General features: G+C 50.5%; 1 protein-coding gene and 1 pseudogene across 1 annotated transcript in view; one reads left to right on the top strand and one right to left on the bottom strand.

Moving 5' to 3' along the window:
* The window catches only part of PHF8 (PHD finger protein 8), a 145,341-nt gene extending 138,849 nt beyond the window's left edge, over nt 1–6,492 (bottom strand). Inside the window, 2 exon segments of the mRNA XM_066249363.1 lie at nt 4,782–4,971; nt 5,949–6,492. Coding sequence (XP_066105460.1) covers nt 4,782–4,879 — 98 coding nt within the window. The 5' untranslated portion in view covers nt 4,880–4,971; nt 5,949–6,492.
* Nucleotides 6,493–9,809: 3,317 nt separating this feature from the next.
* LOC136317983 (U6 spliceosomal RNA) lies at nt 9,810–9,907 on the top strand (annotated as a pseudogene).
* Nucleotides 9,908–10,377: the final 470 nt, after the last annotated feature.

Consider the following 10,377-nt stretch of genomic DNA (forward strand, 5'->3'; position numbering starts at 1 on the left):
GCGCAGTGGATAAAGCATTGACCTGGAACACTGAGGTCGCTGGTTCAAAACCCCAGGCGTGCCTGGTCAAGGCATATATGGGAGTAGATGCTTCCTGCTCTTCCACTACACACACTCTCTCTCTCTCCTCTCTCTAAAATGAATAAATAAAAAAATCTAAAAATATATATAAAAAATTTAAAACATGTCAATTCTTTACTGTGCAAAGATGTTCACATTGTTTTTCTTTTTGTTTCAACCAGCACCCATGTCAAAATGCAAAATATTTCTAGAACTCCCAGTCTCCCTCATATCACAATATTATTTATAATATAAAAAAGTAGCCCTGGCCGGTTGGCTCAGCGGTAGAGCGTTGGCCTAGCGTGCGGAGGACCCGGGTTTGATTCCCGGCCAGGGCACATAGGAGAAGTGCCCATTTGCTTCTCCACCCCTCCGCCGCACCTTCCTCTCTGTCTCTCTCTTCCCCTCCAGCAGCCAAGGCTCCATTGGAGCAAAGATGGCCCGGGCGCTGGGGATGGCTCTGTGGCCTCTGCCTCAGGTGCTAGAGTGGCTCTGGTTGCAACATGGCGATGCCCAGGATGGGCAGAGCATCGCCCCCTGGTGGGCAGAGCATCGCCCCATGGTGGGCGTGCCGGGTGGATCCTGGTCGGGCGCATGCGGGAGTCTGTCTGACTGTCTCTCCCTGTTTCCAGCTTCAGAAAAATGCAAAAAAAATAAAAAGTAGAAACACATAAGCACCCAACTACAGGGGAATGATCCTGTAACTAAGAACACATATATATGGTGGGACATGAGAAATCAGGTTTAGATGAATATTTTAAGGACCTGGTAAAATATTCACATTATAATGTTAAGTAGGAATAAAACTCAGGTTATAAAACAGAATTTTGTTTTGTTTTGTTTTGGGGGGTTTTTGTATTTTTCTGAAGCTGGAAACGGGGAGGCAGTCAGACAGACTCCCGCATGCACCCGACCGGGATCCACCCGGCACGCCCACCAGAGGCGACGCTCTGCCCATCCCAGACGTCACTCTGTTGCTACCAGAGCCACTCTAGTGCCTGAGGCAGAGGCCACAGAGCCATCCTCAGCGCCCCGGCAAACTTTGCTCCAATGGAGCCTCGGCTGCAGGAGGGGAAGAGAGAGACAGAGAGGAAGGAGAGGGGAAGGGGTGGAGAAGCAGATGGGCACTTCTCCTGTGTGCCCTGGCCAGGAATCAAACCCAGGACTCCTGCACGCCAGGCCGACGCTCCACCACTGAGCCAACCAGCCAGGGCCTAAAACAGAATTTATAATAAAATCTCATGTTGTAAAAATATATGCTTATATTCTAAATCAAATGATGAGAGTTAATGCAACAAAAAAATTAACAGTGGACAATGCTGGATAGACTCATGGGTGGTTTTTATTTCCTTCTTTATTCTTTTTCTGTATTTTATATAATGAGTATGTCTCAACTATATAACCAAGAAAAATTTAAAACATTATTTAAAAAAGAAATTACCTAATTTTGAGGATTGGTTGTGGACTGAGATAACTTATGCAAAGTCCTTTCACACGACCTGGCACATAGTAAACCCTGCAGAAGCACTCATTCCTGTTTCTTGTTTCTAGACTGTGAAATTAGGGTCTTTATATTGTGGGCAAGAGTTCACTTTCCTGGTTTGAACCTGTACACTCCCTATACCAACCAAAACAAGGGCCACAAGGAATAGCTCTTTTTATGAAGATTCATTCACTTCTTCATTCAAAAATGTAAGGAGTGTGGAAAGGGCAAATATATGGTAACAAAAGGAAACCAGGTATTTGGTAGTGAGCACACAATAGAAGATACAGATATCAAATTATCACATTGTACAGCTGAAATTTATATAATGGTATTAACCAATGTTACCTCAATAAATTTAATTTTAAAAGGTACTCAGCATTGGCCCTGGCCGGTTGGCTCAGCGGTAGAGCGTCGGCCTAGCGTGCGGAGGACCCGGGTTCGATTCCCAGCCAGGGCACATAGGAGAAGCGCCCATTTGCTTCTCCACCCCTCCGCCGCGCCTTCCTCTCTGTCTCTCTCTTCCCCTCCCGCAGCCAAGGCTCCATTGGAGCAAAGATGGCCCGGGCGCTGGGGATGGCTCTGTGGCCTCTGCCCCAGGCGCTAGAGTGGCTCTGGTCGCAACATGGCGACACCCAGGAGGGTCGCAACATGGCGACGCCCAGGATGGGCAGAGCATCGCCCCCTGGTGGACAGAGCGTCGCCCCTGGTGGGCGTGCCGGGTGGATCCCGGTCGGGCGCATGCGGGAGTCTGTCTGACTGTCTCTCCCTGTTTCCAGCTTCAGAAAAATGCAAAAAAAAAAAAAAAAAAAAAAAAGGTACTCAGCATCTACTACACGTTTAGCACTAAACTAGGTTTGGGGGATATCAAAACTGAAAAGATGGCATTTCTGCCCTCAAGTAGTTCCAGTTAATGAATGTCACAGATGTATTCATAATGATGCTCTGATGAAATAATTACTTTCAATTAGGATGTACACAAAGTACAGTGAGAAGCCAGAGGAAAAGGCCTTTTACAGAAGAGGTATGTTTTGAGTTATAAAAGAGAGGACAGCCCTGGCCGGTTGGCTCAGCGGTAGAGCGTCGGCCTGGCTGCAGGAGTCCCGGGTTCGATTCCCGGCCAGGGCACACAGGAGAAGCGCCCCTCTGCTTCTCCACCCCTCCCCCTCTCCTTCCTCTCTGTCTCTCTCTTCCCCTCCCGCAGCCGAGGCTCTATTAGAGCAAAGATGACCCGGGCGCTGGGGATGGCTCTGTGGCCTCTGCCTCAGGCGCTAGAATGGCGGCTCTGGATGCAACAGAGCGAAGCCCCGGATGGGCAGAGCATCGCCCCCTGGTGGGCATGCCGGGTGGATCCCGGTCGGCGCATGCGGGAGTCTGACTGCCTCCCTGTTTCCAGCTTCGGAAAAATGAAAAAAAAAAAAAAAAGAGAGAGGACATTAGCGGAAATAGAATGTGCAAAGACAGACTCACAGAAAAGTTGCAAAGACAAATTTTCCCAGAACTATAAGTAGTTCAGTCTTGCTGGGACATAAGGGCAGGAAATGAAATTGAACAAGTAGATCACAAAAGGTCTTGCCTGTCACACAAAGGCTGGATTTTATTCTATGGGGAAAATACATATATTTTTTTTTTTTTGTATTTTTCCAAAGCTGGAAACGGGGAGGCAGTCAGACAGATTCCCGCATGCACCCGACCGGGATCCACCCGGCATGCCCACCAGGGGGCGACGGTCTGCCCATCTGGAGTGTTGCTCTGTTGCGACCAGAGCCACTCTAGTGCCTGAGGCAGAGCCATGGGGCCAGCCCCAGGGCCCGGGCCATCTTTTTGCTCCAATGGAGCCTCGGCTGTGGGAGGGGAAGAGAGAGACAGAGAGGAAGGAGAGGGGGAGGGGTGGAGAAGCAGATGGGCGCTTCTCCTGTGTGCCCTGGCCAAGAATTGAACCCGGGACTTCTGCACGCCAGGCCCACGCTCTACCATTGAGCCAACCGGCCAGGGCGGAAAATACATGTTAAGTGGAGGAGTGACTTGACCAGCACTAGCAAAGATACCAGGAGTTCTAAAAGACATCTTAATCCCCACTTATTTTCAAGGGAAAGCAAAAGGCCCCACCCTCTATGTCTCTCCCCTCTGAAATGAAATAACATGAGGCAATAAACAGAACTCTGCACCTGGCCCACAGTGAATACTCTAAAAAATCAGTTGAACATGCATTTGGATGTACTGCATGAGGCAGTCCCTACTGAGAGCAGAATTTTAGCAACACCAGCACCTTCAATTTGGTCTTGGGTGTGATAACAGGCAGCCCCCCTGAAAGGGAGTAGTGAGAACTGAAAATTCTAGAATGTAAGAACATGCAACAAACAGGAGGAGGGTGCCATATGATGTTTGCTTGTGCTCCAGTGTACAAATCCATCCACGGTTTTCTTCCTGTAGCTGGGATTTAAGTCCCAATAATGGGATAATATTACAGTTTTATTCCATACACTAACCTCTCTGGAATCCTGGAAGACAGGTGCATATGTGCACACATGGTAAACTGGAGGGAGCTCATTAGTGGTTTTACTCCCACTCTTTTACCCAATATCTCCTCTGTTTAATTCAATTTAGTTGGGTGGTCCTGCAGATAAATACTAGAGAAACAAAATACTTAGGCTTTTCTGCCTCCGTTTACTGAATGCATACTAAATGCTTTAAATAATCAGGAAGGGTACATTAGATATATTTTATAGGTGAAGACAATGAGGCTCAGAGAGGCAAAGCAACTTTCCTAAGAAAACTTTGATAATAAATTGCTACATCAGAACACAAATCCAAGTTTTTCGACTCAACTATCTCAAAAATGAAATAGTGTTTCCTCTAAAGCCAAGATTTGAGGTAAAACAATGCAAAAGTGACCATTTGGGACTGGAAAGAAAATATTTTCTAAGTTAATAAAACAACAACAAAAGAAGGGTGCAAAGAAAAAAAATACACATGAGAAAAGAAAAAAAAAAAACAGGAGAAAGCAGAGGTCAATGTCAGCTAGACCCTAGTCTGCAAGGAGCGAGGGAGGGATGGAGGAAGGGGAGGGGGCAAAGGGACGGGGATGGAGGAACCCGGGTCTGGGAAGTGGGCAGGAGCTAATTGTTCGGGAGAGAGAGGGGAAAAGTTTGACAGTGGCAACCCGAAATAGAGCTAAGAAAGAAAAGAGCGAACACCTGGCCACAGCACCCTGTCCCCCCTGGCCTTCCTTCCTCACCTGCCGTGGAACCAGTCCTGGCACACGTCGCACTCGATCATGAAGCGGGTCACATCGTAAGGCAGCCGGCAAAGGCAATACACCGGCACCGTGGCCATCTTCGCCCGGCCCTGGAGCGTCGCGCGGCGAGCCAGGCTCGGAGCGTCCAGAGCAGTGGGGAGCAGCAGCACGCGTCCTTCCTGGACGGTGGCTGGGCACAAACAACACTTTTTTTGAACAGAGTGAACCAGGTGCCCCAGGGTACCAACCCTCAGTCGGCTCGCCAGCGGGGAGTTACCGCAGCCCAGATGCAACGCAGGGGTGTGGCTGTAGGGGGCAATCTGAGAAAGTGCGCCCGCCTCCTGAGCCGAGCGTTCACAAATAAAGAACGGCGCTCTGCCCTGGGGCTTTCTCCCCCCTCCCGGCTCCTCGGGGCCCCCCCGAGTCACACAGAACTTCTTTCTGGGCTGCAGGGGAATACCTGACGCCCTCACGGGAGCCTCTTGAGTCCCTCACTGCACCCTCTCCTCGCTCCCAGCGTCGCTTCCCAGAACGTTCTTCATTATTACGCCAGAATGAGGCTGGGGGAGCTCAGCCGAAGACCCGTCTCTCGGCCCCCAAATGGGGGCAACTGGAGAGAGACGAGGACTCCATCGATAGAGGCTCGACCGCTCACAAATTACCTCGCTGCCTCCGAGAGCAGGGCTGAGGCGCCCAACTCAAATCACAGCTCTGGGGTCTTGTTCTGAGAACTCTCCCAATCATTCCACCCCGGACCCGTCGCGAGCCTCTCGCCACCTCAACAACTGCAATAAATCTCAATTACAAAACTCATCAGCTCGTCCTGTGTTTCAAACACGACTGGGTCCTCGTCGCACCCCTAAAACTATAAAGGGTCACTTCCAAACCCCCTAAGACGGACTACAATTCACTCACACTCCCGCAACTGAGCAAGGATTTGTTCTTCCCAGCACTCGGAAACTGGCAGGCATCCCCTCCCAGCCCCCTCAAACTGACGAGGGCTCCCCGTCCCTCAAAACGGACCAGGACCTCCTCACAGATCCGGAAACTGACAGGAATATCCTCACAGCCCCGAAACTTACGAGAATCGCTTCACACCTCCCAAACTGACAGGAACCGCCTCACGCACCCAACCTGACAAGAATGTCTACGGTCCCCAGCGCTTACAGGGACCTCCGCATCCACAAAGCTGCAGGGATGTCTCCCTCCCGCGGAGCTCAGTCCCACCGACGCGCCGGCGACCCGGCTCGCTCCGGAGCCGCTCGGCGCCTCGCTAAAGCGGAGGCTCCGCCGACAGTTCCGGCCCCACCAGCTGCGCGCGCCGAATTCTGGGATTGTCACAGTAACGCGGCGAACCTGGCTCGTTGGCCCCTACGACCACCCGTTAGGTCGTTTGGCCCTGGCCACCCAGCGATGCTTCCGGGCAGCTTTCTCCACAGTTCTTCCCAGGGGCCGGCCGTCAGGGCCTACGGGAGACCGCGGCTCGGGCCTAGTGCGGAGCCTGGGCGAGTGATGTAGTCGCTGGGCCGGCAGGAGCTCGCTGCGAGCAAACCAACAAGGGAGGAGAAGAAACGGCGGCCAATTCGGAGAAAAACAGCACGAAAAAGTCTCCAGGAGAAGCCGGGTAGCGGTGTGAGGCAATTCGGAGTAGTCAATAAAGTTTATTCAAAACAACGAGGAAGTTGAATTGGAGAGGGGAGGAGAAATACGAGGTAAACAGCTACCATATTGAGAGTGGCGGGCCTGCCACAAGGAGGTGACACGACCGCCATCTTATGAGGGCCAGGCACACGAGGGCCCCACGGCAAAGGCAAGGAAGGGAGGGCCGCCGGTTCCCGCGAGACGTCATGGAGCGGGGCGCGGCCTTAGGAAAGGGGGCGGGGCGCGGGAACCTTTAATCCAGTCTCCTCTAAGAACCCAATGGACGCGGAGGACCTTGAGCTGATAGGCAGGGGAGCCGCCATCTTAGGCGAGACTGGCGCTTGGCTCCATTTTGAGTGGGGCCAAAACCCTCCCAGCCTGCCTCCTCCGGGCAAGCAAGGAGTTTAAGCAATTCCACTACTACTAGCACCACCAGCACCACCACTGGGTGGCGGCGTGGGTGGGCTTCAGCCAAGCCAAAGACGGAGTATTCACCTCCACTCCGGTCCAGGGAGATCCTTTGCAGGCTAAGCTCTTTCATAGGATTTCCTAGTCGTGTTTTCTTCACTCTGTATGGAAGGTCTGGCATCCCCAAAATGAGGATACCGGTTTAGGGATGACTTGCATTTCATAGTGGGGAAGTTGACCCTAACACCTTTTACTACCCCCACATCCTGTCCTTGCTCCCTCTTTTCCCCTTACAGCTTCTGTCAACTTCCCAGCTCCCTCGAACTCTTCTCTGACCCCATTGCTTGGCTTCAGTTCAGTTCAGATACAGTTAAAAGATTTGCCTGCACATGTCCCACGATTTTGACTCCAGCCTGAAGGAGGGGTGGGAAAAGAGGCCAAAAGAATGGAACTCGGCCCTGGCCGGTTGGCTCAGTGGTGGAGCGTCGGCCTGGCGTGCAGGGGACCCGGGTTCGATTCCCGGCCAGGGCACATAGGAGGGGCGCCCATTTGCTTCTCCACCCCACCCCTCCTTCCTCTCTGTCTCTCTCTTTCCCTCCTGCAGCCGAGGCTCCTTTGGAGCGAGGATGGCGGGGGCGCTGGGGATGGCTCCTTGGCCTCTGACCCGGGCGCTGGAGTGGCTCTGGTCTCGGCAGAGCGACGCCCCGGAGGGGCAGAGCATCGCCCCCTGGTGGGCAGAGCATCGCCCCTGGTGGGCGTGTCGGGTGGATCCCGGTCGGGCGCATGCAGGAGTCTGACTGTGTCTCCCCGTTTCCAGCTTCGGAGAGATACAAAAGAAAAGAAAGAATGGAACTCCACACACCTGCTTCAGGATGGCACTGGTTTTCTTGGATTTTAGAATATTCTCCAAGAATCCTCTTAAATGAAATTAAGAATTTCATTTTCTGCCTGACCAGGCAGTGGCGCAGTGAATAGAGTGTCTGACTGGGATGCAGAAGACCCAGGTTCGAGACCCCGAGTTCACCAACTTGAGTGCGGGCTCATCTGGTTTGAGCAAAACTCACCAGCTTGGACCCAAGGTCGCTGGCTCGAGCAAGGGGTTACTCAGTCTGCTGAAGGCCCGCGGTCAAGGCACATATGAGAAAGCAATCAATGAACAACTAAGGTGTCGCAATGCACAACGAAAAACTAATGATTGGTGCTTCTCACCTCTCCGTTCCTGTCTGTCTGTCCCTATCTATCCCTCTCTCTGTCTCTGAAAAAAAAAAAAAAGAATTTCATTTTCTTAAAGGGTCCCACACTTTAAAAAAAGAAAATGGGTGTATGCACACTGATTTTCTAAATGATTGTTTTGGGCAGCTGTGTTAAGCTTGCTCACTGTTGACAGGCTGCAAGCTCTTTACCTTATTAGTGCGTGAGCACGTGGCAGAGGCAGGTGTGCATAGCTAGGGGTGCTTGCCCTGGAGAGAGATGAGAGTTGGGAGATTACGGACATGGGGTTTGCCTGCCCACCACTGTGAGGGGCCATTTTGCTGTTTATTTCCCTGCCTGGGTGCTTGTCTGCTATTGTAAGACTTTATTAAACAGAATGGCCCAACCCTTTGCAGCTCTGCAGATTTTCTACTGTCTGCCCAAATCCAATATGGACCTACTTGGCCTCAGCCATGAGCATTAGAATGGTGAATTAGACCCTGCGGATACAACGATGAAAAGCGGGACTTGGCCCTGGCCAGTTGGCTTAGTGTATAGAATGTCGAACCCAGTTAAGGACATCCCAAGTTCCATCCCAGGTCAGGGCACACTTGAGAATGGACCATTGGTTTTTCTTCCTCTCCCTATCCCTCTTCTCTCTCCGACAGTGTTGAGGATAGCTCGGTTCATTTGAGCATTGGCCCCAGACAGCGGTTGCCTGGTCAAGAGTAGGGGCGCATTTAGGAGTCTTGCTCTATGTCCCGTGCTCTCACTAAAAAAATAAATAAATAAATAATTAAAAAGTGGGACTCTGCAGTGAGAAATTGCCAGCTAGTGCAGGAGACAGGCTTGCAAGGCAACAATTGGAATAAACACCCAGGAAGAACACAGATACCTCTTGCAAAGTGCAAAATAAAGCTAATAATAAAGTGCCTCAGCAGCTGCTTGCTTCTGTCAAAGAATATTTCAGGGAGACTTAGAGGATACATAAAAGTTCACTAAGCCTGGCCTGTGGTGGCACAGCAGATAAAGCCTTGACCTGTGAATGCTGAGGTCGCCAGTTTGAAATCCTGGCCTTGCGTGGTCAAGGCACATATGGGAGTTGATGCTTCCTGCTCCTCCCCTATCTCTCTCTCTCTCCACTCTAAAATGAATAAAATATTTTTTTAAAAATTTACTAAATGTACATTGCAGATAAAAGGAACAACAAGTACAAATGCATGAAGACACCTGGGAAGACATTTGCAAAAAATGAATTTGAATATTAGATTATATCCTGCAAGCAGTAATAAACCACTAAAGGTTTTATGAGCAAGAGCAGCTGAGTCATATTTGTGTCTAAGCCAGAGGAAAACCCAGGTGTGATGGGACCTGAAGCTTATACAGTTTGTGAGGTGGGACTTCTTTAAGAATAGAATAAACATTTGTGAATACAAAATTAGGTACAAAAGGTAGACAGAATATTTCTGGAAGCCATTCCTGGGTAGTATTTGTAAACAGAAGTTATATGGACTACATATAAATGTCTCATTTATCCCAAACTAAATGTGTGTCCCAAATCATCTTGCATTTAGCTGGATGTCATCTGAGGCAGCTCTAATACCACATAATATAAGGGAAAGTGTGACCAAGGAAACTATCAGTCGAAAGGGACAGCAGTTTTAACCAATTGTGGTTTAAATATATATTACAAACTATAAAACATATGACTATCACAATATATGACAAGTGACAGGCCCTGCATCTTATTAAGCTTTCTTAGCTTCATAAGAAGGCAGCTGGGTATTTACTTCCACAGCACATGTATTAATTAATACTGGAAAGACAGAGAAGATTAGCATGGCCCCTACACAAGGATGACATGCAAATTCATGAAGATTTTTTTTAAAAAAGGCATGAGGCAAGAGACTTGCATTAGTCATGGGAAAAAAAAGATAAGGAGAGTTGCATCAGAGGTAGAAAAGGATCAGATAAGTGGGACATTTTGCAGGCTGAATAAGCAGGGCTTGGATACTGGTTGAAAATAGTGGGTGAAAAAGTGAAAAAAGGCCCTGGCCAGTTGGCTCAGTGGTAGAGCATCGGCCTGGCGTGCGGGGGATCCGGGTTCAGTTCCCGGCCAGGGCACATAGGAGAAGCGCCCATTTGCTTCTCCACCCCCCCCTCCCTCCTTCCTCTCTGTCTCTCTCTTCCCCTCCCGCAGCCAAGGCTCCATTGGAGCAAAGATGGCCCGCGCGCTGGGGATGGCTCCTTGGCCTCTGCCCCAAGCGCTAGAGTGGCTCTGGTCGCAACACAGTGACGCCCCGGAAGGGCAGAGCTTCGCCCCTGGTGGGCGTGCCGGGTGGATCCCGGTCAGGCG

The sequence above is a fragment of the Saccopteryx bilineata genome, chromosome X, assembly GCF_036850765.1.
Source record: "Saccopteryx bilineata isolate mSacBil1 chromosome X, mSacBil1_pri_phased_curated, whole genome shotgun sequence".
Taxonomy (NCBI): Eukaryota; Metazoa; Chordata; class Mammalia; order Chiroptera; family Emballonuridae; genus Saccopteryx; species Saccopteryx bilineata.